Below are 27,470 nucleotides of genomic sequence, written 5' to 3'. Positions count from 1 at the left end.
TAATTTAGAGGTACACCTATAATCTATATAAGACAACTGGTAGACGGCGACCTTTGACCAAGCGTAGCTGCCTATACGCTAGTTCGCGGCTGATTTCACATGATTCTGACCAAAAAAAAACAACAACAAAAATCAGCCCAAGTTGAAGTATGCGTTCTTGACTATAATGTGATTATTAAACTGTCTATTTTTCAGTACTAAATAAAGCACCGCAGAATGCTCAAATGCACCAGATTGCACCATGGTTTTCAAAATTTTCCGAAGGGGCATACCCCGTACCCCGCCCCCAACACAATTATGAATCCACATGAAAAGAAAGCTAACTACGCCCCTTTAAGCATGCGCATTCTGTTAGGTAGCATAACTTTAAATTAACAAAAATCATTCAAGTTATAAAGCTTGTGATTCGCTAAAATGTTATCGTTATCGGAAATGTAAAGTCCATTTTATATACACTAAAGGTGTTTTAAAGTTGTTGTCTGTGTTCAATGGAAGATAGAGGACTTATATTAAGATCATATTCAGTATTACATAAGTCTACGGATATCATTTAATCATTTTTTTTTAAAAATATACGAAATTCATGTTTAACTGCATGTACTCAACTTAATCCACTATACGAATCTATCACTGTTTTGTCTCACAAGCGAGGGTGGGTGGAGGGGTTATCGGTGGGCACACCCTTGAGTGGATTTAGACAATGTGCAAAGGCTGTCGTCTTAATCACAACCCGAGTGGGCTAAAAAATGATAGATGCATTACTTTCAGCCAAATATAATCATCGACATTTGCATTTTTACTTCCTTGTTCTATTTCTATGGAAAATTACTTATACATGAGATCAGGTATTTTGTTGAATATAATAACAATCCTTGTACAATTTATATCCGTTTGAATCCGATTTCAATGTGCTATCACTCTAGTGCCAGCTGGCAAACCATAATGCGAGGCTAAGATGGGGGTAAGCCAGTCCAAAGCAGAAGAGCCTAAGGAAGGTGAGATTTTACTTATTCACTCTTAAAGCAAATCACTGACAGTAAAACTAGTGTAATTAACAAGTTGAAAAACTATCAAAGGATTAATTTTCTACAAAATTAAGCTTTAGTGTAAGGGTAATATATTTCGAAATAATGGAGGAAGTAGAATAAATTCAGACGTTGACATTTATACATATTATGCCAATAGAAAACGAAACTTGAAATGTAATAGATACAGTTGCCTGAAATGACATGGCATATAAAAGATAGGAAAACTGTCTTTCAATTAATCATTACAGCACTGTAAATATAGCAACTATCACCCTGTTATGCACCAGTCAATTGTAACCACGGCCCCCAAAGTCCGGGGGTATACCCGGGATAGCCGGGGAAATGGGCCGTGTTTTTACTTTTCAGGTGAAAACGAAACTTGAAATGTAATAAATACAGTTGCCTGAAATGATATAATGGCATATAAAAGACAGGAAAACTATCTTTCAATTAATCATTACAGCACTGTAAATATAGCAACTCTCACCCTGTTATGCACCAGTCAATTGTAACCAAGGCCCACCAGGTCCGGGGGTATACCCGGGATAGCCGGGGAAATGAGCAGTGTTTTTACTTTTCAGGTAGCCCCGCAGTGCCGGGTGGATGCGGTGGTTTTGTCTTCGCGCAAAAATATAGCGAGTTTTTACCCGGGGTTGGCTGGACCGAAAGTCAAAGTCCCCGCTATTCCCCGGACCTGGAGGGGGTGGGGGGGGGGGGCGTAGTTACAATTGACTGGTGCATTAGGATTGCAAGCATGGCTGTGGCTGGGGATGAGGACTGATTTTTTTTAGATTAAATTATTTTCAAACTTCAAATAATACCCCGTCTGTTGTTTTATTGCAGATCCACCGAGGCAAGCACCTGTTGTTAGACCAAGAAGTGTGTCCAGACCTCTTGGTAGGTGAAGAATATAATTATCTAGGAGTAAAATAACGGGCATTTTGAAGAAAACAAACCTCAAACATTTGCCTTTGACATTTCCTTCGGGCAAAACAAGATAGAAAGCTTACTTCTGATATACACCATTATATATTATTATATATAATACCATTATGTTATATTTTGGTTAATTTCTTAATGCATCCTTAGCTACTAGTAATTTCATTTGCAGAGATTAAGTTTTTGTTATTTTAGTATTTTCAAATTGGTACTAATTGAACAGAAGACATTAGTTTTAAATTTCTAGCGATCAAAAACGCCACATATCATAACATAATACTGCGCTTCTTAAAGGAACAATGCATCAACATGGTATGATATAATACTGCCTTTAATATGCTGAAATGTTATCTTTTCAGATAGGCCAGACACGGCAAGACTTGATTTTCGACATACGACATCAGGTGATTGTTTTCTTTATATTTACATCCCCAAAATCGCTTAAAAATAAACAATGCAGCTCATTCAATACAAAACAAAATGAAGCCATAAGTAAGGGCGTTTAATGCAACATCTAAAAACATTCGATGTATTCCATACCATGTAAGTCAAAGGCTTTTAGAGCCCTTTTATAAGGAAGACAAATCTACAGGAAATGAAGGACATGTATAGTCCCGTGGGTAAAACATTGAGCACACAGACCGGTACTATTAGAATAAGGAATTTCTTGACGGATAAATGAACACAATTTAGTGTTCCTGTCTACAACCTCTTTCAACTGAGTAGCAATTCGTGTGTCTAAACTTTATTTTCAAATGGCATGTTTTAAACAATAAAATATATTCAATGGTAACTACAGGAACAAAACCAGAAGCTCAAAAATGTTTTTTTTTATCACACTTAAGTGTATTTTACAGTATCCAAAAAGCTTCTAGACATTGTGACCTCCAATGATTTAGATGATTCTTCTTATGAACCACTATCTTCGGATAAATGGAAATCCCGACCCGTCACCATACATTGAATGAACGCCCCGACCCATCACCATACATTGAATGATTGCCCCGACCCCGACCCGTCACCATACATTGAATGATTGCCCCGACCTCACCCGTCACCATACATTGAATGATTGCCCCGACCCCGACCCGTCACCATACATTGAATGATTGCCCCGACCCCGACCCGTCACCATACATTGAATGATCGCCCCGACCCCGACCCGTCACTATACATTGAATGATTGCCCCGACCTCACCCGTCACCATACATTGAATGATTGCCCCGACCCCGACCCGTCACCATACATTGAATGATTGCCCCGATCCCGACCCGTCACCATACATTGAATGATTGCCCCGACCCCGACCCGTCACCATACATTGAATGATTGCCCCGACCTCACCCGTCACCATACTTTGAATGATTGCCCCGACCTCACCCGTCACCATACATTGAATGATTGCCCCGACCTCACCCGTCAGCAAGCATTGAATGAACGCCCCGACCTTACCCGTCACCATACATTGAATGATTGCCCCGACCTCACCCGTCAGCAAGCATTGAATGAACGCCCCGACCTTACCCGTCACAATACATTGAATGATTGCCCCCAACCTCACACGTCAGCATGCATTGAATGAACGCCCCGACCTGACCCGTCAGTATACTTTGAGTGATTGCCCCGATCTCACCCGTCAGCGTACATTGAAAAAAAAAACGCCTCGAACTCACCAGTCAGCATACAATAAATAGCGCCCCGACCTCACCAGTCATCATACATTGAATAAACGCACCGACCTCACCAGTCAGCATACATTGAATAAACGCCTCGACCTTACCAGTTAGCATACATTGAATAAACGCCTCGACCTTACCAGTCAACAAACATTGAACAAACGCCTCGACCTCACCAGTCAGCATCGATAAATAAACGCCTCGACCTTACCCGTCAGCATCGTTGAATAAACGTCTCGACCTAACCAGTCAATATACATTGAATGAACTACTCGGCCTCACCAGTCAGCATACATTGAATAAACGCCTCGACCTCACAGTCAGCATACATTGAATAAACGCACCGACCTCACCAGTCAGCATACATTGAATAAACGCCTCGACCTCACCAGTCAGCATACATTGAATAAACGAACCGACCTCACCAGCCAGCATACACTAAATAAACGCCTCGACCTTACCAGTCAGCATACATTGAATAAACGCCTCGACCTTACCAGTCAGCATACATTGAATAAACGCCTCGACCTTACCAGTCAGCATACATTGAATAAACGCCTCGACCTTACCAGTCAACAAACATTGAATAAACGCTCGACCTTACCAGTCAGCATACACTGAATAAACGCCTCGACCTCACCAGTCAGCATACATTGAATAAACGCCTCGACCTTACCAGTCAGCATACATTGAATAAACGCCTCGACCTTACCAGTCAACAAACATTGAATAAACGCCTCGACCTCACCAGTCAGCATACATTGAATAAACGCACCGACCTCACCAGTCAACAAACATTGAATAAACGCCTCGACTTTACCAGTCAGCATACACTGAATAAACGCCTCGACCTCACCAGTCAGCATACATTAAATAAACGCCTCGACCTTACCAGTCAGCATACATTGAATAAACGCCTCGATCTTACCAGTCAACAAACATTGAATAAACGCCTCGACCTTACCAGTCACCATACATTGAATGATTGCCCCGACCTCACCCGTCACCATACATTGAATGATTGCCCCGACCTCACCCGTCAGCAAGCATTGAATGAACGCCCCGACCTTACCCGTCACCATACATTGAATGATTGCCCCGACCTCACCCGTCAGCAAGCATTGAATGAACGCCCCGACCTTACCCGTCACAATACATTGAATGATTGCCCCCAACCTCACACGTCAGCATGCATTGAATGAACGCCCCGACCTGACCCGTCAGTATACTTTGAGTGATTGCCCCGATCTCACCCGTCAGCGTACATTGAAAAAAAAAAACGCCTCGAACTCACCAGTCAGCATACAATAAATAGCGTCCCGACCTCACCAGTCATCATACATTGAATAAACGCACCGACCTCACCAGTCAGCATACATTGAATAAACGCCTCGACCTTACCAGTTAGCATACATTGAATAAACGCCTCGACCTTACCAGTCAACAAACATTGAACAAACGCCTCGACCTCACCAGTCAGCATCGATAAATAAACGCCTCGACCTTACCCGTCAGCATCGTTGAATAAACGTCTCGACCTAACCAGTCAATATACATGGAATGAACTACTCGGCCTCACCAGTCAGCATACATTGAATAAACGCCTCGACCTCACAGTCAGCATACATTGAATAAACGCACCGACCTCACCAGTCAGCATACATTGAATAAACGCCTCGACCTCACCAGTCAGCATACATTGAATAAACGAACCGACCTCACCAGTCAGCATACATTAAATAAACGCCTCGACCTTACCAGTCAGCATACATTGAATAAACGCCTCGACCTTACCAGTCAGCATACATTGAATAAACGCCTCGACCTTACCAGTCAGCATACATTGAATAAACGCCTCGACCTTACCAGTCAACAAACATTGAATAAACGCTCGACCTTACCAGTCAGCATACACTGAATAAACGCCTCGACCTCACCAGTCAGCATACATTGAATAAACGCCTCGACCTTACCAGTCAGCATACATTGAATAAACGCCTCGACCTTACCAGTCAACAAACATTGAATAAACGCCTCGACCTCACCAGTCAGCATACATTGAATAAACGCACCGACCTCACCAGTCAACAAACATTGAATAAACGCCTCGACCTTACCAGTCAGCATACACTGAATAAACGCCTCGACCTCACCAGTCAGCATACATTAAATAAACGCCTCGACCTTACCAGTCAGCATACATTGAATAAACGCCTCGATCTTACCAGTCAACAAACATTGAATAAACGCCTCGACCTTACCAGTCAGCATACACTGAATAAACGCCTCGACCTCACCAGTCAGCATACATTAAATAAACGCCTCGACCTTACCAGTCAGCATACACTGAATAAACGCCTCGACCTCACCAGTCAGCATACATTGAATAAACGCTCGACCTTACCAGTCAGCATACATTGAATAAACGCCTCGATCTTACCAGTCAACAAACATTGAATAAACGCCTCGACCTTACCAGTCAGCATACACTGAATAAACGCCTCGACCTCACCAGTCAGCATACATTGAATAAACGCCTCGACCTTACCAGTCAGCATACATTAAATAAACGTCTCGACCTTACCAGTCAGCATGCATTGAATAAACGCCTCGACCTTACCAGTCAACAAACATTGAATAAACGCTCGACCTTACCAGTCAGCATACATTAAATAAACGTCTCGACCTTACCAGTCAGCATACATTGAATAAACGCACCGACATCACCAGTCAGCATACATTGAATAAACGCCTCGACCTCATCAGTCAGCATACATTGAATAAACGCCTCGACCTCACCAGTCAGCATACATTGAATAAACGCCTCGACCTTACCAGTCAACAAACATTGAATAAACGCTCGACCTTACCAGTCAGCATACATTAAATAAACGTCTCGACCTTACCAGTCAGCATACATTGAATAAACGCCTCGACCTTACCAGTCAACAAACATTGAAGAAACGCCTCGACCTTACCAGTCAGCATACATTAAATAAACGTCTCGACCTTACCAGTCAGCAAACATTGAATAAACGCCTCGACCTCACCAGTCAGCATACATTGAATAAACGCACCGACTTCACCAGTCAGCATACACTGAATACACGCCTCGACCTTACCAGTCAGCATACAATGAATAAACGCCTCGACCTCATCAGTCAGCATACATTGAATTAACGCCTCGACCTTACCCGTCAGCATACATTAAATAAACGCACCGACCTCACCAGTCAGCATACATTGAATAAACGCCTCGACCTCACCAGTCAGCATACATTGAATAAACGCCTCGACCTCACCAGCCAGCATACATCGAATAAACGCCTCGACCTCACCAGCCAGAATACATTGAATAAACGCCTCGACCTCACCAGTCAACAAACATTGAATAAACGCCTCGACCTTACCTGCCAGCATACATTGAATAAAAGCCTCGACCTTACCAGTCAGCATACATTGAATAAACGCCTCGACCTCACCAGCCAGCATACATTGAATAAACTACTCGACCTCACCAGTCAACAAACATTGAATAAACGCCTCGACCTCACCAGCCAGCAAACATTGAATAATAGCCTCGACCTCACCAGTCAGCATACATTGAATAAACGCCTCGACCTCACCAGTCAGCATACATTGAATAAACGCCTCGACCTCACCAGCCAGCATACACTAAATAAACGCATCGACCTTACCAGTCAGCATACATTGAATAAACGCCTCGACCTTACCAGTCAGCATACATTGAATAAACGCCTCGACCTTACCAGTCAGCATACATTGAATAAACGCCTCGACCTTACCAGTCAACAAACATTGAATAAACGCTCGACCTTACCAGTCAGCATACACTGAATAAACGCCTCGACCTCATCAGTCAGCATACATTGAATAAACGCCTCGACCTCACCAGTCAGCATACATTGAATAAACGCCTCGACCTTACCAGTCAACAAACATTGAATAAACGCCTCGACCTTACCAGTCAGCATACATTGAATAAACGCCTCGACCTTACCAGTCAACAAACATTGAATAAACGCCTCGACCTTACCAGTCAGCATACATTGAATAAACGCCTCGACCTCACCAGTCAGCATACATTGAATAAACGCCTCGACCTTACCAGTCAGCATACATTAAATAAACGTCTCGACCTTACCAGTCAGCATGCATTGAATAAACGCCTCGACCTTACCAGTCAACAAACATTGAATAAACGCTCGACCTTACCAGTCAGCATACATTAAATAAACGTCTCGACCTTACCAGTCAGCATACATTGAATAAACGCCTCGACCTCACCAGTCAGCATACATTGAATAAACGCCTCGACCTCATCAGTCAGCATACATTGAATAAACGCCTCGACCTTACCAGTCAGCATACATTGAATAAACGCCTCGACCTTACCAGTCAACAAACATTGAATAAACGCTCGACCTTACCAGTCAGCATACATTAAATAAACGCCTCGACCTTACCAGTCAGCATACATTGAATAAACGCCTCGACCTTACCAGTCAACAACTATTGAATAAACGCTCGACCTTACCAGTCAGCATACATTAAATAAACGTCTCGACCTTACCAGTCAGCATACATTGAATAAACGCCTCGACCTTACCAGTCAACAAACATTGAATAAACGCTCGACCTTACCAGTCAGCATACATTAAATAAACGTCTCGACCTTACCAGTCAGCAAACATTGAATAAACGCCTCGACCTCACCAGTCAGCATACATTGAATAAACGCACCGACCTCACCAGTCAGCATACACTGAATAAACGCCTCGACCTCATCAGTCAGCATACATTGAATTAACGCCTCGACCTTACCCGTCAGCATACATTGAATAGACGCACCGAGCTCACCAGTCAGCATACATTGAATAAACGAACCGACCTCACCAGTCAGCATACATTGAATAAACGCCTCGACCTCACCAGCCAGCATACATTGAATGAACGCCTCGACCTCACCAGCCAGCATACATTGAATAAACGCCTCGACCTCACCAGTCAACAAACATTGAATAAACGCCTCGACCTCACCAGCCAGCATACATTGAATAAACGCCTCGACCTCACCAGTCAGCATACATTGAATAAACGCCTCGACCTTACCAGTCAGCATACATTGAATAAACGCCTCGACCTCACCATCCAGCATACATTTAATAAACGCACCGACCTTACCAGTTAACAAACATTGAATAAACGCCTCGACCTCACCAGTCAGCATACATTGAATAAACGCCTCGACCTTACCAGTCAGCATACATTGAATAAACGCCTCGACCTCACCAGCCAGCATACATTGAATTAACGCCTCGACCTCACCAGCCAGCATACATTGAATAAACGCCTCGACCTCACCAGCCAGCATACATTGAATAAACGCCTCGACCTTACCAGTCAGCATACATTGAATAAACGCCTCGACCTTACCAGTCAACAAACATTGAATAAACGCCTCGACCTCACCAGCCAGCATACATTGAATAAACGCCTCGACCTCACCAGTCAGCATAAATTGAATAAACGCCTCGACCTTATCAGTCAGCACACATTGAATAAACGCACCGACCTCACCAGTCAGCATACATTGAATAAACGAACCGACCTCATCAGTCAGCATACATTGAATAAACGCCTCGACCTCACCAGTCAGCATACATTGAATAAACGCCTCGACCTCACCAGTCAGCATACATTGAATAAACGCCTCGACCTCACAAGTCATCATACATTGAATAAACGCCTCGACATTACCCGTCAGTATTAATTGATAAACGGTATTTTAGTATTTAATACTATTACTATTTATGTTAACTTTGTTTCCCTTTTTGTGTGCCTTTAAGTTGGTATGCTTTGGCTTTTGGTCCTTTATAACATTAAACTCACATTGAATATGTTTGACTGCTGAGCTTGGTCCCGTAGTTTCATTTGTATGTGTTTATATGTCGATATACCAAGAAGTTTTGAACGGTTGGAATTCATATGTGCATACATTTTGATCTCTAGTAAACACAACACGTACTTCTATCCAATCACAGGATCGTTTGATGGGGCGGTAGGTGGGAAAACATTGAAGAAGATAGAGAAAGATGACGATGCGAGCTCACTTCACAGTGTCTTGACACTGGGTGAGTTTCTTTCGTTTGAGCATTACAATTTCCATGATTATAATGATATTGTGCAACAAATGCTGGTATATGCACATGTAGTTATATAACAATAATTGTGTTGTGTGACTAGAAATATAAGTCTTAAATACTTGACACCATATACTAGTACTCAAGAAAATACTTTTTATTCTAATTCCAATTTTACCCACTGATTTTTTCAAAATGTACCATTTTATATTGATAGTGTCAAGAATTATACACATTTATGTATTTGTTAAAGAGGAATTAAGTATCTATTACGGATATCATTTGGCGTTCTGAACTAAAAGCGATGCTCCTATTTGTCAGATATGGCTTATGAACATTGTGCTCCTAAGAAACCATGTTCGGGTTTGGACTCTAATGCCTATATCTCCCATGGCCTTGTTTGGCATTAACTTGATAAAAGGGAACTTCTTTGTATTATTTAGCGAAAATCAACGATTCATTCTTATTTCATGAATTGAAAAATAAGTAAGGAACTAATGGCATTCTTGCGGTCCTCTTAAAATGTACCATTTACAGGGGAAACTGATGGGGCAGTGGGCGGGAGAACGATGAAGACAGAGGAAGAAAAGAATATCGCGCGCTTCCTACATAGTCGGTCCTCGCCAGGTAAGGCCCGCGAACGATATATAATAAATAATAATAATATAATGACCATCGGCAATTGTATCTCCTTGTTTCAAATTACGTCTATTGCAAATTGTAATATATATTTTACAAATAAATATTATCCACTTATACTGACCATATTTCAAAAATACAAATTTACGACATAGCCATGAACTTTACCGGTACTTACTAAAAACAGAAACATTTTCAGAAGATAAAAAGCCTTGTGGTTTAACATGTTCTTATTTTCATTTTGTGTGTTTCATTTTTTGTATTCAGATTTATCTTACGGTCGTCGAAACGTTACTGGATATGCAAGTGAGTTTTTGAAGAAATAAATGTTTTGGATAGATCTGTTATGATTACAATGTTTTAGCAGGGATTTAAAATACGTTGTATAAACTATAATAATAAATATACCTTATATATAAGTAACATACCTTAATATAATATATATAATTACTTTTCAATAACACATTTGATAAGTATAAATAAAAATCACAAACTGAAATATTTATAAAAGGTATTGATTGATATAAAATTAAAACACATGTTAACTCATAATGCAACACTTTTCACGATTGACGAGTTTGATGAACACTCGGAAATAGGATCAGGATAGGACCATTTGACATAAAAAGTATGAACACAGCAGCCGCGGTTTGAGTGAGAATGTTCAGTGTTCAACACTGTCAATCCCGCTTAGCACCAGATTAAGCATTATTCTATCTTCTTGGATTAAAGAGACATACTTAAAGAACCCGCATGGTAACACATAAAAACCTACACTGTGTACGAATTTTTGAGTGTCTAAATTGAAATATCCCTTGTGTGATTTTCAGGTCGCCTTACACAGAGTTTGGCTTTAGATGACGACAAAAGAGGTATAAGTTCAAAAGCCTTGACCATGACCAACTTGAATTTAGTACAATATTTTATATTTGTATACTGTGAAATCATAAATATTCGTGGGATATTAATTTTTGTGGGTTTCTTGGGTGCGTTTATCCACGAATTCAAGATCCGAACGAAAACTTGACCTTATATTCAGAAGTCGTAGTGTCTATGTCGAAAGGTACACATGGAGGTCATGTATTCACATGAATATACGTGGTCACAGTATACAATTTGTAAGTAACTAAATCATTTTACTGTTAAAATGGTTTATATTATATATAATTTAACCTCAATGATAACTTATGAAGTCATGTCAAGTTTCCTTTATTTCACTCATTCCAATACAATCATGGATAAATGAGGTAATATCAGATGATAAATGTCACAAAGGCAAACGAGTCAATGATTAGAACTTGCATTCAGTGTTGTGTATGACATTATCGGAACATTAAAACAAGCTAATTATCAATCTTCTGTGCGGCACATGTGAAACGTGCTGATTATTATTTGAGCATACCCTTGCTATATTTTTACAGTCTGCGAAAACACATTCGATGGCTTCACTATTTTATATAGTTGATGTGGGTGCATCTTTTTGATCCTTAAATTAAATGACATGCGTTTCTGCACTAATTGGCATATTGTTCCGTTGTAGTGTCATTAGCTGCAAGACGTATATGATACATAGCACGATATCGGCGAAGTTGTAGACAATTTAGGATCGCAATTCCCACAGAAAATCCACGAATTTAAGAACCCGCGAAACAGTCCTTTTTCGAAAAACCACGAAATTTCAAGCCAACGAAAATGAATGATTTCACAGTAAATTATACACTTATATGTAACAAACAGTTTGGTTGAGTTTAGTTTACACTAACCTTTGTCATTTTCTCATCTGGTTACAAACATACAATTCATATTAAATTATTTATTTTTCTATCGACAATTTACAATGTACAACATATAACGCGATAACTATTCATCTGTTTAGCTGGACGTCTATTGGAACGCCGCCGAAAGGCTAGACTTTCTTCAGAAGCTAAACTTACCAAGGTTGGTTGTTGACAGCTATTACTGTTATTTTCATGACGGCTGTAGTGGAATATTATCAAAACAAATTAATAATTCAAACATGACACAGATAACTTTGTCATACTGTTTGAATTGATACTGTCACAACATCTTTGATACAAAAATATATTTTTCAGTCTTTATTTTATGCAATTATAGTCGTAGCGTTAATACACATTTTCTCGGGCTTAAACATCTGCGAGCCCTTTAAATGTGTTTATGCCCGCGTTATCCGCACTCTGGCATTAACTTCCTTGTGGGCATCCGTAGATGTTTCATCCCTATTATATCTGTCTCGTATGTACAAAATGAAACCAACATTTTATATGCACTGTAATTCAGCAAATAGTTTACAAATCAAAGAAAGAATCGACCCTTGTCTGCGCTGCCATTGATTTTGGAACCTCTAACACCGGCTACGCGTACTCGTTTAGGGCAAAGCCGAAGGAGATCATTACCAACTATTGGTACGGACATGAAATTAAGGTACGTCTTTCATATTTTACATAATAAACTCATTTAAAAAAAGTGAAAGATCATGTTTCGTTGTGTCCGAAATTGAAATCGAATCTAACATACTTAAAATACAACACGACATGGTATACTATCGATAACAACATACTTACATTGTACAAGTACATCTAAAACTCACTGTCAAGGGCGAGCGACATGTACTTATAAATGAGCTTATGTCTTGTTTTGGAAAACATCATTTGTCTACTTCAGTGTCATTAAAATGTATTATTACTGATTGAGTACCATTCTATTTTCTACAACATCAATGTTGTTGCTTTTTCAGACTCCTACAGTGGTCCTACTACATCCAGACAAATCACTTTACTCATTTGGGAAGGAGGCTAGGGACAAGTACGAAGCATTGATGAAAACAAAGTCCCACGAACAATGGTACCTGTTCGAACGGTTCAAGATGAAGCTATACACCAAAGAAGGGGTCAGTTTAGCAAACATTTTTTTTAATTTAAGACTCATTATTTTACAGGGTACATTATTTATGTATTCTTTTTCAGCACTGCAGTATTCTTTCACTTTATAATACGTTTCTTCGGGAGCATTGAATGCGTCTTAATGACCCATGTAAATAGGGTGTCGCTAAGTCTGTGCTAGTGTATGGGCAGTGTTTCATTACTTGCAATGACTAGAGTCAGTCAAACTCCTGTTTTTATGCATTACATACACTTTGTGTTTCCGGTGGATGGCCCGTCAAGAATGTATCAACGCTCTTTCATGTCTTTTGCGACACAACAATTTTAAAAACAAATGTAATTATTTTATTTCTGTTTTTCGTTAGCCGCTCGATAAGGACATTGAAATTGAAGACATCCTTGGTAAACGTATGAAGGCGATCGATATCTTCACGATGGCGATTAGATATATAAAGGATCACTTAATGAAGGAGTTGTCGGATAGCGATCGGATGAAGGAGGTCAACATCAAAAGCGAGTCTGACATCCACTGGTTGCTCACGGTCCCCGCCATCTGGAATGACCTCTCCAAGCGCTTTATGAGAACGGCTGCAAACAATGTGAATATTAAATTATAAATACTTAAAATAATACAATGCTCGGACGATTTCTTGGCCTTTTTTATCGTCTTGGGCTCTTTCAAAAAAGGTCTTAATCGATATTAGTTGTAACTTGAAATGATCTAATAGTCATAGTTTCATTATTTTACAACATATAAGAGTGAATTATAATGAACGAACACAACGTTGAGGAAATAAAACATATTTATGTGTTGTCATTTTTGACGTTTTTTTATTTAAAATTATTGAAGTTACGTTTACAATATTTTATTGATACGGCTCCCAAATACAAAACCACAACAAAAAGAAAATGGTCTTATACAATGTTAAATGTTTCCAAATATAAGTTTTTGGCTGCAAATATTATATAAAGTTATAAGTACCCTTTTTTAACATGACACAATGTTGGCGCCACCATAAGAAACCGTGAAGATATATTAACTATATGACATATTTGTGCTTGACGCTATTTCACTCACCACTTTGTTTCAAATCCATGTAAAGACACAATGCTGTGAATCGGAGTGAATACAATATTACTGACATAGGCAAAACTGTATATACACATGTAGTATACTATTAAAGATTTATAACTCTAATATCTTTTATTAATACGACATCTCTCCAACATTATTTAGCTGACTTATTGTGCATGCTTCAGGCCGGCATTCCGGATGAGATGTTGAGCCTGGCACTTGAACCAGAAGCCGCATCAGTGTTTTGTAAGGAGGAGTTGGGATTGAAGATCGTTCCTGTTGGTTGTCGCTACATTGTTCTTGACCTAGGTGGTAAGTGATTGATCTGATTTAATCCATTATTTAATTCCTCCCAAACTACATTTTTGAATCTGGATTAATTTAACAACATACTTATTCCGTTGTCTAATACATGGGTGTTTGACTTTATGTTGACAGGTGGCACAGGAGATATAACGGTGCATGAGGTAAACCCGGATGAAAGGTTGAAAGAGCTTCACCAGCCAACTGGTGGAGATTTTGGAGGCACCAATGTTGACAACAAGTTCAAACTAATACTGGTAAGACTCTTTGGAGCAGAGGTTGTCAGCAAGTTTAAGTACAACCATATGCAGGAATACTGGGAACTGATGACTGATTTTGAAATAAAGAAAAAGAAGTTTGACGGAACCGGAAGAATGATTTTAAAGTTCCCGACTCGTTTGCTAGAGTTGTATGAAGACGAAGTTGGCTTTAAACTTGAAGCAAGCTTGCAGCAAACAGTGTTCGAAGGTAAAATTGAATTCAAACTCGGGAAAATGTTCATTACAGAGGCACAGGCCAAAGAGCTTTTTCAGGAAGCTGCAACCAAAGTCCGCGAATTCACGCAAGACATTTTGGACAAAGTTGAGAATATAAGTCACATTATTATGGTCGGTGGATTTTCAGAATCACCTTATCTACAAAGTGAAATGAGAAATAATTTTGATAACTTGATTGTTCTCCCCGAGGAACCTTCTGGAGCAGTGCTGAAAGGTGCTGTCCTTTACGGACAAGATTCCGGACAAATATCTGCTCGCGTATGCAAAAAAACATACGGCATTGCTCGGATGATGAAGTTCAAGCCGGATCATCCACTACACAAGAAGATTACAATCGGCAACAGGGACTATTGTGATGACCTCTTTAATAAGCACATAGAAATCGGGACGAAGGTAAGTATTGATAGCGAAAATGACGCGAAAGAACATGAATATTTTCCACCCACTGGTCACATGAAGCAAGCGGTGTTGGAAGTTTATGCAAGTTCAAAGCGAGATCCCAAATTTGTTGACGAAGATGATTGTGAATTTGTTGGCTTGATTAAGATTGATATTGACCCGCAGGGCGATATTTGGTCGAAAATTATGGTGAAAATGCTCTTTGGTGGTACTGAACTAAGAATCAAAGTGCGAGATGTTAAACAAGGTCATGTAACTACTGCGGCTGTTGACTTTCTTGGTTGAAGTGGCCCTGACTGGCTTGATCCGAATAAATGCATTAACATTTGCTACACGTATAGTTTGCTGTGGTATGTATTTGTCTTTGTATTGAATAAAACATTTTTGGCATAATTTGCCCAAATCAATTTATAATTATACACAGTATTTGAATAAAAAATGTTTCATATCATGGCTAACGTACTTTATGTTCAATGTTTGTGTTGTTTATTTGCTCCTTTTTTCAAATGTTAACTTTTACTTTTTTAAATTATGTACTGTTCATGTCATCTAAATCAATCTTAATCCTTGCGGTTAGTTTTATTCGCACAATATACACGTCCCTATCCAGGTAAAAATCATGCAAACATTGCATGGTCATGGGAAAATTTTGATGCGCAAATATAGGTATATATTGACTTAAAACTTGAAATGAAGACGTAGGAAGGCAATCTGTACCGACCTTGTGCACACGCTCTCAGTGTAAATGATTGCACTCAGCGCTTAGCTGAGCAACTCTTATCAACATCCGTTGCACGTGTCTTGCTTAGATACATTGTGGTATCTGGAACCAATAACTAATCCTACTCACAGGTCGTATTTAGTTTCAAAGGGGTACATAGACATGTCTGCAAAGACTGTAACCACTTGAAAAAGGCCGAGAAGTATACAAAGAGACACGATTAAAATATGTTTTGGACGAAATTGAAAAATCAGATGAACTTCGACGCGATCCTTGACCACCTATTAACTGTTCTCAATGAGGTGCACTCGAAATCATTATCGTATGCGTGTGACATAATTGTAAGTCTTCACAACAAAATGTCCATGCCACTCGATTTTTTCCAAATACAATGACTTGACCAAATGGAAACTGCCAAACAGATTGTCTCGTCCTGTGCTAGATCGTTAACAGATTTTGCATTAATTTACTTATGCAGGTTATTATCGCTTAGGGTTTTCTTATTCGCCGAAACTTTTTATGTGCAGGTCACCAAAGCATTGTCGAATTTTAAAGGGATGTGCTAGTTCTGAAAAGAAAAACGTTGTAAACATAGGCATACCATGTATAGTACTTGGGTTCGAGGAATATGGATACTCGACAGACACATTTTATATTTCAGTACTCGTTATCCTATCAAATGGATGCAATATTAATTCAATGGCAATATTTATGCAAAAAACTACAGAAACAAGCTCAGTAGCAAAAAGTTTAAACATAATCCCCGTTTTAATGGCACTGGGTAAACGCCAAAAACATAGAACATAAAATCACAAACAAGAAACATGAAAGAACAGCACAGAACTCCACATACAACACAGTGCATACATACTATATATAAAAAACTATGTATGTTTATCAAGAATTGTTAGGTACCGCCTTGGAACGATCAAGCAGTAAAATGTAAATTTACTGTGGGTTTAAACCAGTTTATGTGCACAAAACTCACTCTTATACCAACAATCCATAATAAAGATAAAACGCAAAAGCTTAATCTTATCAAAGTATGGGAGAAACCCTGTAGCTGAACAATAATATTGACCCTGTTAAAATGAACAATGATTAGACATAGCATACGAGAAACACACAGCGTGCAAACATAACATACCAAGGACACGCATTAGACGATGCATGGCAAACAATCAGATGGAAGATTTGTTATCGCGCTAAATAGATAAAGCGATCGCCATTTTTGTCTCTTGTATACATTGGCCATAATTCTTACGGACACTATTCGAGTATTTAAAACATCTGAGCGAAATATTGCTGACGGTTCGTATGAAAGGATGCTACTGTGGTAAGCGATTTTCTTTATTTGTAAATAAAACTGTAAAAAAAAAACAAACGTTCGAGGTAATGATATCATACTTGTGTGTATAAGATTTACTAGATTTTCAAGGTTGGAATGAAGACCCATAAACTAATATACGTATATGTTGTAAATCGTGGAACTCGAAATGATCCAAGAACACGGTATATGATATTTTCACTCGTATTTCATTGTGTAATGTACTGAGATAAATGTTGAAAAAATGAAAAAAGAGTACATAGTATGACCTGCACGTAGGCTTAATTTCAGTTCTGATTTTATTTTTTTCAAATGCATGTGCCATTGAAACATTTCACTTGTTATATGAGTAAAAACAACAAATATACTCATTTTAAACAAAATATTCAAAATTCATGAAGTATAATATTACTTAGTTGAAGTATTTTTCGATCATTGTGTACGTATGCTTTAAATATAATTGTACGCAGTTTGGAATTTTCGTTGATGTCAAACCAAGTCCATTGCAATGTTCAACCAGTCGCTAGTAAACACTCAACCGCCATAGCGTTCTGAACGTAAACACCAAAAATACTAACAATCGAGGAAAAAGGACAGTTTGAAAAGTTTAAAAGAATGCTTTTACATTATATATACGTTGAATATCAAATATCGATGTTCTTATTAAAGAAAATGAACTCATCATGACTCTTTTTATTACAACAACCCGTTAAACACTTTCTACGATAAGGACTTATATTTAAAACTTAAAAGTATGAAGGGAAACAATGAATAACACTCAACTATCTAAGTTCAACATACCCAGAAGTTGATAAGAAGTTCATGTTTTTCAATGCATTTCAAAATGACTTGTTATTTATTTGCAAAATGTATCGCAAAGTTCGACGTTATCGTATACACAATGAAAAAACGTATAAAATAATCCTTAAACAATCAGTTCGTGTTATCAACCTGAGTTCAATACAAACCACTTTAGAGATAGAGGTATTGCATCGTGAAATCAAGGAAGTTCAATTTGAGATTTCGTTAAACAAACTTGTAAGTATAAATAATTTAATCAAGTGTCTTTACATAACATAAAGACATGCTTTAAATTACCAACTGATAACAGTTATATTTATTGCTCCTTACCGATTCAAAGGAAAGCATTTGTATATAAAGCGCCTATTTCAAGTGTGTATATACCACATGATAAATTACGTCACAAATGCTACGCCAGAAGGCAGGATTTGGCTTCGAATGAAGACTGATACCAAAGATTACTTTTCTTTTTTCACCATTTGAAATAAAACAACGGGCAGTTTAGTCCGCTTAAAGAGCCCGTCTTTCGTTTTATTGCTAGCGTTTGATTAGGTAATTAGTTTCCTTCGACAAATCTGTTTACAAAATAACGTTATGACAGTGTTACATCGGGCGGTGGTTTTGAGAAAAGGTTTGTCGAAGTGTTTTAAGAAGCTAAACTCTTAATCAAACTCTAGTAGTAGACCGAATGCAGTGGTATGTAGGCGGCGTAGATTACGCCATGTTACATCTAATATGATGAAGAAATAGTACATTTATCTTTGTTAAAAATCTTCAGTTGAAGCAAAATATTGCCTTCCGACGAAGCATTTATGACGCAATTTATCACGTTGTATACACGAACTTATTTCGGCAACGTCTTTTGTTGATTCCGTAAACAATTACCAATGAAAGTCACCCTACACATTTCAGACAGTAACGACAAACAGCATGGGCGGAGTTTGCTGCCACAAGAAATCAGGTGAGAGTGAAAAGGCGCTTCTTATATAGTTTTAACGTTCAATATTCCTATCATTTAATCATTAACGATGAAGATTTATATCTCATATGGGTCGAAACTATGTTTTTCCCATGACATGGGGGTATCATTCAAAACTACGCTTGATTTATTTTGGGAAATCAGCAGTCAACCGTTATTGATTTTAATCAGATAAAACAGTACATTTAAACAGGGGTTGGGCCAGTAGATGACATATAATCTCGACCACAAAGCTGGTAAAAGGGTTATAAGAATGCATTTAAAAATAGATAGTAATGCGGCAGGCGTTGCACTTACCCACTTATTTTTGTAAATACGTAAAAATAACCTTAAACCATTACAACACGTCAGAATGTTAAAGAAAATATTTCAATAAGAAATATCTGTTTTCTTCATGTGTTCTGTTTTAGACTGTGAATGTGTAAAATATAAAGTGATGTACGACAACGCACATGCTACTTATTGCTATTATATTTTGTTATGCATAACATTATAGTTGAAGGGAAGTAATCCCGTTTAAAATATTTGATATGCTTGTATATACATCCCATTAGTACAAATTCTCATGCTTCGTATGCACATTTATGCTTTTTGCTGTGTATTTTGGTCCGGCGGCTTTTTATTACCAATTCAACAATTTCCTTGACTTGACTATATGGAATTTGCAACATTTCAGAGACGCCACAGCGTGAACTTGCGTCAGGTAAGATTTTCATGAAATGCATATAGTTTTCAGAGTTTATTATTATTTGTTTCCTTATGCGAACATCTGTTACACTAACTAAAATTAACGCTCAAGTTAAGTTATTCATTAAAACTTAATTTAAATTAACAAAGGTACGTCAATATATGTTTTAGATGACCATTATGATGTGCTGCATTTTAAAAATGGTGTATCGGGTGAAGTTGGAGGTAAGAATGAAGAGCTTAATGTCAGCAATAAAAACAATATAACTTTAATATGTTAGAAGACATACAAGTTTTAATGATCATCAAGTTCGTGCATCATTATGTATTTTCAACAATAAGAATTATCATTATTTATCGCCAAATAAACTCTAGCATTTTCTTTAAGTACTTCATTGATCTGTTTTCTATGTTTTCGGTCTTTAGACAGCCACATATCTTCCTGGAGGACAAAAGGATGATTTTATTTTAAAAGCATTGCTTTCGAGAATGACATCGTTTGTAAAAAAATGCTTTATTTCTGAGAAGTATTTCCTTTAAAAAAAACAGTAGGTCATTGAATCCACCATATATTCGGACTTTTCTTATTTGATAACGCATTTTTCAGTTGCTTATGAACAAGGAGGAGCCAATCTTTACACAAGTTTGTCCAGCCCTGAACAGACAAGTAAATGCTTAACAGACCCCATTATTTTTTACCAAAATTAAGTCCTTAATACATTTGTGTTGTGACATAATTTGTGTATTTTTTCAAGAATGTTGAGACATTTAAAGGAGTTTATCTAAAAGAAAAAAAATATATTAGGTTGTTATGCAAATCATATAATTAGGCTTAATATAATAAGTTACCTTAGCCTGTTATGCTTAAGATATTTCGAGAAAAGCGGCTCTAGTTTAAACGAAAACTTATTTATAATATAAAAAACCACTGTAGTATGAAATTGAATTTCTCTTGATAAATATGCAAGTTGACCATAAAGGAACAAGTACAAACAAACCGATTGAATACAATCAACAAAATTTTGGTGAAAACACTTTTTGTTGTCTTCAGAGATTAACTTTAAATAGTTTGAATTTAAATTTCCACTTATCTTTTGCCTCAATGGCTTTTTAAAAATATGTTGATAAAAAACATTGCTGTTTTGATATTATTTGATGTATGATGCTCTGTCATGCATCTTAACCCTGATGGTTTGTTCCGTAGGCGACGACCAAGGACACAGAGGAGTTCCCTGTGTAAGTACAGTACCGAACATCGGCGATTGTATCATGCATTTACATTTAAAATGTTTAACACAGAATCAAAAAATAAAAGTCCATATGCTGATTGAAATCATTAGAGTCATATCTTCATTCTCATTAACATGTTTATTATGTACTTAATTTCCTCTATATTTTGACCACAAAAAATGAGACCCCCCCCCCCCCCTCAAAAAAAGGTATCCTAAATTACACCATAATTAATCAACACTCTACCGTATGGATGTTGTTTTTTTTTAATTAAGCCATCCGATGCAGAGATAAGCCGAAAGAGATCAGCATTGTTGTGTGCTGCAATAGACTTCGGTACCACGTACACGGGCTATGCATTTTCATCGAGACACGATCAGAAAAGAGTGTTCACAATGACCTCAGAGGAAGGGTCTTCAAAGGTACGTTAGTATCAATACATGTGTAACGGTACAACTCGAATAAAGCTTAAAGCATTTTCAATGTACAGCGGCCTTAAGCATAACCGGCGACTGTATTATACAGAGCATGGGTACTTGGTATTGATAGAACATTCATCATCTTAATGTGTCATCCTCTATTTTATAAGGTAGATTGATAAAATCAAACAATATTCAAAAATAGTTTTGTTGTTTACGAAGTAATCGAATGATAATATTTATACATGGATAAGGAGACGTTCCTAATTAAGCTATTTGATCATTCTTTTGTCAGGTTCCAACAGTGTTACTATTTGACCAGAACAAAACATTTCATTCGTTCGGCTACGACGCTCAAAAAAAGTATCAAGAACTATTAAGCCGGGACAACCATAGGGAATGGTACCTGTTTAAGGAATTCAAAATGACCCTTTTTCAAACAAAGGAGGTATGTCAGATTGTATTCGAGATATATTTGAAACATTTCACAGACAAACTCCGAGTGTCACAAGCGAAGGCAGTACAAGCTTTGAGTATGAACATAATACTATTTGTATGAAATATCATTAATGCATTGCAGTATGAAACATTTCCTTACTAACTAACATACTAGTATTTTTGTATTGGCAGACGGTCATTTGGACCACAGAATGTCGTTATGCGTTAAAATGCTCTAACAAAACACTTAGTTAATACTAGGTGGGAATGGATGTATGTGAATGTGAGTTTTCAAATACCATTCTCACCTTTAACGTTACGTTTCAACTCACTGACAATACAAATGGAAGACGAGTTGAGGCATTTTTAGCGTATAACAATATGTTGTGACTCCAATGATTACCGGCCGTGTTTATAACTGTGTCTATTTTATTCTTTAGCTTAAGGAAAATACACCAGTGAAAGATTTTCAAGACAAAATAGAACTTCCCGCCATTGAACTATTTTCAAGTGCAATACGATTCATTAAAAAGAAGCTCCTAGAAGATCTCGACAAGCAAGGCAATGTCGTTTGCGAGAGTGACATACATTGGGTTCTCACAGTCCCAGCAATATGGAATGATTCCGCAAAACAGTTTATGCGAAATGCAGCTACAAAGGTATCAACATGAACTTAATTTTTCAGACATATTCCCGATTTGAATTTATGCTTGTATTTACAATCAAATATTTCTATATTAAAAACATCAAAGCTGTTGATTTTGTATATATGGAAAAAATATGAGTAGAACATTAGCCTCAGCCTCGGGGTCCCTATGCCATATATATTTGCTTAATTAAAGTCAAATACAGTAAAACTGCGATCGCTCGAGGATGCCCGGGTCCGAACCGATGTTTCGAAAGACCCGAGTTTCAATTTTCCAGCCTGTTATGAAATATCTTTCAGTGTTTTTTTTTTTAAGTTTAAAGTCGTCAAACCGACTGTTTACTACGACACCGATCATGTGTTGCGTTGTGGAAATCGCTCATATGTTCAAAAGCTGTCGTATACAAAGTGTAACAGAAAAAAAATAATTATAGATTAATAAATAGTTATGTTTATTTTTACGAAAAGCACTTTTTCTGAACAAGCCACATTTAAATATGACAGTACATATTATGGCTTTAGTAAGATTTAATATTCGCAAAAAAAAACAAGGATTGATGATTGGCGCATCTTGTCTTTCTCGCAAAACTGTTCAAACTTATAATTATCTTCGCAAACGTCCTTATCAACTATCATCGGCCATGCGTAAACATTGATAAATGGTTTGTCACACCTTATCAAATTTACTTTCACCTGCAAACATTTTAACACCTAGCAATTGTTTGTTTATTTTGGAACGCGCGTTCAGGATAAAGTGTGAAATTATGACCTCGAGGGAGCCATAAGGTTTTGTACATGATTTGTGTACTTGGGACCGGCTTTTGTCCTCGACTCCTCGACCTACTTAGGTTTCGATGCAGAGTCAGTATACTTTATATGAAAATAGTAAATAAATGTTCGGGACCAAGCTCCGACCTCGAGGGACCGCCGGTTCTCGAACGACCGCCTGTTCGAACGACCGCAGTTTTACTGTATCAATCTCAATCTGAACTCATTTTGCCTCATAACATTAAAAGGTATCAAAAAGAAAATGAATACGTTTTTACAGTTTTTAAAAGGATATTCTCTGATAGAATGTGTTGATAAATACCTTGATTTGATTTGTCATGAAAACACTTAAAATAGAGTAAAATCACATACTTTTTTAAGAAAAATGAGCTGTACTCAATTACATTAATTGCTGTAGAATAGTTTTGTTTTGGTTCTTGACTAAAGTATTAAATCACCATATTCTATGAGAGAATGTACATTTTAATAGTGTAACACATGAGTTGAGTTGGAGATTGAGACTTGACTGAAGTGTTTTTGTGATATTTGGGACGGAAATCCGGGAATCGATTCTGGATCGCTTGATTGCCGACCCATTGCAATAACCATTAGACAACTGAGACAGTGCCATTTTTACTGCGCATTTTCTATGTTTGTTTCATGGGGCGTGTCTCTTTTTTTATTTTCTGTTTGTTTACCGTCTGCATGATGAATTTAAAATCTATACACGTGCAGGTCATTGACTAATTTGTCGGGGATAAGAGTAAAAATCCAAGTCTAACATATAAAGTCGCGATCTAAATTTAAAACGTCATCTGAAATTACGAGCTAAAAATAGCTCTGCAAATATATTACCTGTGTAGCAGAGAACGTGTCGTAGCAGTAGTATAATGGCTACGGCAAACCGATCCGAGTTCATTTCCCGGTTGCGGTGGCTATTGTTTTACATATAATTTACTATGTATATTTCAGGGAACTCGTCGCCTTCTCGTTTGTCTATATATATGAAATACTGATTTTCAGGCTGGTATATTGGACGAAATGCTTTCTTTAGCGCTGGAACCAGAAGCAGCTTCCGTTTACTGCAGAGAAACATTTTCTTGTGTTGGTAATGTAGGAACGAGATACATTCTTCTTGATCTCGGTGGTAAGTACACGTTTTTTCATATATATAATAATTAATATCGTTAAGATGGTCATTTAACTTCGAAGCCATACTAAATTGACTATCAAAGCTTACCTTTCCGACTGGAAAAACAACAGTACCTTTATTATTTTAATTTTCTATACAACAATTGTGTATAGAAATGTCGATGTCACCAAAGAAAATCATGAAGAAATCAGGTCCATATACAACTAAATTTGAGCTTCTCCCGCTACTCATTACTGTTATACATTTAATCTAAAAACCCCCAAATCTTTCGCCTTTAGATTTTGGTTTAAAAAAGGCCGAAAGCTTAAACTCCCGATGAGGCTTAACATATGAACAAGAAGGCATGCCTCAGTCTTGATATACGTAATGCTTTGTTTAATTCTTCATCATTGAATAATTCTCGAACCATGACGTTATTTTTTACACGTAGCTTGCGTCTCTGAATGAGTTTTATTTCCTAATCCAAAAGTGTTGTTTCCAGGTGGTACGGCGGACATAACATGTCACAAAGTTGTAGATGGTGGGCTAAAGGAGTTAAAAATACCGGAAGGGGGAGGGTTTGGAGGGACGGACGTGGACGCAAAATTTAAAAGACTCCTCGTAGATATTTTTGGTTCAGCAGTTAAAACATTTAAAGAAAAATACTTGAACGAGTATTGGGAAATGTTGGCCGACTTTGAGATGTCCAAACGAAAATTTGATGGGAATGATCAACTGATAGTAAAGTTTCCTGCGCGACTTGATGAAATATATGGAGAACATGAAAGTATCGATGACGTTTTGCAGAGAGCAGGCTGCTCTGAAGACATCAAAATAAAACGCGGCAAAATGCATATTTCAAAAGACAAAGGACAATGGATATTTGATGAAACGATAGATCAAATTATCGAAAGAACGCAATCACTTCTTAACGTGCTTGAAAATGTTGACTATATAGTATTAGTTGGCGGGTTTTCAGAGTCAAAATACCTTCAAACCAGAATGAAAGCGGAATTTGGGGATAAAGTTGTAGCGCCAACAGAACCAAGAACTGCTGTTATGAAAGGTGCCGTGTTGTTTGGTCAGCGTCCTACAGCTATACAAACAAGAGTATCAAAGTATACCTACGGTATCGCAACTATGGAACATTTCAAGCCTGAAATACATTCAGAAAATAAACGTATCGTGATTGATGGGCATGATTATTGCGATGACATCTTTGAAAAGCATGTCACAATTGGACAAGAGATAACTGTCGGACAAAACATGAAAGAGATGACCTATCATCCAACTATAGATGATCAGGCGCATTTTGTCTTGCAAGTGTTCGCGAGCTCTACTGAGAACCCCAAGTACGTGACTGATGAAGAATGTCAGCAGATCGGCTTGTTGCTTGTGGAAATAGACACAGGGGGCAACAGAAACTTTGAAATTAAAGTAAAACTGGTATTTGGTGGAACCGAGATACAGGTGGAAGTTCGGGATGGACTCGGAAACTTGATTAAAGACGCGAGGATGGACTTCTTAGGCTAGTTAAGCCAGTGTAACCTGGGTGAATTATGTGATTCGTAGTGTATTTAGACAGCATTTGATTCCTGATTAATCTCAATATATTTTGAGCATGCTGATACGATTACCTTAATGCAACAAAATTCAAAGCATTTATGTAAATAGTAGCAAAAACACGCATACAAATATAGGTTTATTAGGACTAGATGAACATTTAAGGTCTCAGACAAATTCCACCAAACTGAAAAAAGGCAATACGAGTGCCTCTATTATTAAACAATTATTAGAAAAAAATACTCATGTTATTAAAAATCTGAGATTTGGTACATCGTATGAATAAAAATAAATATTAGATTGCGGGGGTTTCCCGTGCCTTTGTTTCAAAACCCAATGAATTCTTCAATTTCATGCAATTCTGATTTAAGGACGCCGGTTTAATGTTCACCTATAAGCTGTAGTTACTCATACTTCATCTACAATATAGATGTCTACTAAATTGCTATATCTCAAAAACTAGATGTCAGGAACTTAATTGGTAAAGTTGAGCGATATGAGTTATAAACAACAAATATCTGCCCCCTGCATCAAAGAAGTATTATTTCTATATGGTAACCATTCACAAATAGTGCGCATTGCAGTGAAGATTGTTCATCAGGAGCTGGTATTTTCGTTGATCGTAAACGCTTCCTCTTTAAAAACAATGGACAGTATATGCCTTAAGCAATTGACGTTGTCTTAACTTTTGATGATACTGTCATTCAATAAATTTGAGGTTCTTTACCCTACAAGACAATGATTTTTAACTTTCAGTTGATTTTAGGTTCTCGTGTCGTGCATGTACCAAGTAGACAGTAGATATCTTACACATTTTAATGTTTTTTTTAAGAAATATTTCTGATCTTTTTAGTTATCCGATATTTCTTTACAGTAAACTTCAGCTCTCTTTCAGTTAGAAACATACACATCAAACTCAATACCAATGTTTTCCATTGATCAACAAAAGATGTACAAATGACGTTATAATTTTTATGTTTTATTTGTCTGTTTAATATTTACAATAAGTACATGTAGTAAATAATACTTAATATCAAGCTTTCCATTGTCATTAAATCATAGTGATCAGTTGAATATAACAATGTCCTGAAAATATACAAAACAAAAACCTAAATGGTTTTTAACAGGTACATGATAT

At 37.6% G+C, this 27,470-nt stretch overlaps 2 protein-coding genes across 4 annotated transcripts; both read left to right on the top strand.

Annotated features, from left to right (window-relative positions):
• The first annotated feature begins 364 nt into the window (after positions 1-364).
• LOC128227110 (heat shock 70 kDa protein 12A-like) lies at positions 365-16,088 on the top strand. Of its 3 annotated transcripts, none has more exons than XM_052937323.1 (14): positions 365-434; positions 924-995; positions 1,872-1,925; positions 2,327-2,371; positions 9,710-9,799; positions 10,346-10,435; positions 10,715-10,753; positions 11,278-11,319; positions 12,324-12,385; positions 12,746-12,889; positions 13,203-13,355; positions 13,713-13,946; positions 14,608-14,734; positions 14,861-16,088. In XM_052937323.1, the coding sequence occupies exons 2-14, from the start codon at positions 956-958 to the stop codon at positions 15,904-15,906; spliced, it is 2,166 nt and encodes a 721-aa protein (XP_052793283.1). In that variant the 5' UTR covers positions 365-434; positions 924-955; the 3' UTR covers positions 15,907-16,088. The 3 variants fall into 3 exon arrangements, with proteins under 3 accessions (XP_052793283.1, XP_052793282.1, XP_052793281.1); XM_052937322.1 differs by having other exon boundaries at positions 385-461; XM_052937321.1 differs by lacking the exon at positions 365-434 and adding an exon at positions 458-524.
• A 1,378-nt stretch (positions 16,089-17,466) lies between these two features.
• On the top strand, positions 17,467-26,632 carry LOC128227114 (heat shock 70 kDa protein 12A-like). Its single transcript, XM_052937331.1, has 11 exons — positions 17,467-17,678; positions 19,383-19,431; positions 20,126-20,152; positions 20,308-20,361; positions 20,744-20,803; positions 21,341-21,372; positions 21,642-21,788; positions 22,081-22,233; positions 22,664-22,882; positions 24,661-24,784; positions 25,272-26,632. The coding sequence occupies exons 2-11, from the start codon at positions 19,401-19,403 to the stop codon at positions 26,300-26,302; spliced, it is 1,878 nt and encodes a 625-aa protein (XP_052793291.1). The 5' UTR covers positions 17,467-17,678; positions 19,383-19,400; the 3' UTR covers positions 26,303-26,632.
• The last annotated feature ends 838 nt before the right edge of the window (positions 26,633-27,470 follow it).

This window comes from Mya arenaria, chromosome 3 (genome assembly GCF_026914265.1).
Source record: "Mya arenaria isolate MELC-2E11 chromosome 3, ASM2691426v1".
In the NCBI taxonomy this organism is placed as follows: Eukaryota; Metazoa; Mollusca; class Bivalvia; order Myida; family Myidae; genus Mya; species Mya arenaria.
The sequence above is the reverse complement of the archived record's forward strand: the minus strand, read 5'-3'. Positions and strand labels throughout refer to the sequence as shown.

What these genes read in the sequence shown, in the direction of transcription:
- LOC128227114 (XM_052937331.1), top strand. Translation starts at nt 19,401, where the DNA reads ATGGGCGGAGTTTGCTGCCACAAGAAATCAG. An exon ending in ACAGCGTGAACTTGCGTCAG is followed by an intron (nt 20,153 to 20,307) that starts GTAAGATTTTCA and finishes TATATGTTTTAG; the next exon opens with ATGACCATTATGATGTGCTG. An exon ending in GACACAGAGGAGTTCCCTGT is followed by an intron (nt 21,373 to 21,641) that starts GTAAGTACAGTA and finishes TTTTTAATTAAG; the next exon opens with CCATCCGATGCAGAGATAAG.
- LOC128227110 (XM_052937323.1), top strand. Translation starts at nt 956, where the DNA reads ATGGGGGTAAGCCAGTCCAAAGCAGAAGAGCCTAAGGAAG. An exon ending in AGCTATACACCAAAGAAGGG is followed by an intron (nt 13,356 to 13,712) that starts GTCAGTTTAGCA and finishes GTTTTTCGTTAG; the next exon opens with CCGCTCGATAAGGACATTGA. An exon ending in CATTGTTCTTGACCTAGGTG is followed by an intron (nt 14,735 to 14,860) that starts GTAAGTGATTGA and finishes TTATGTTGACAG; the next exon opens with GTGGCACAGGAGATATAACG.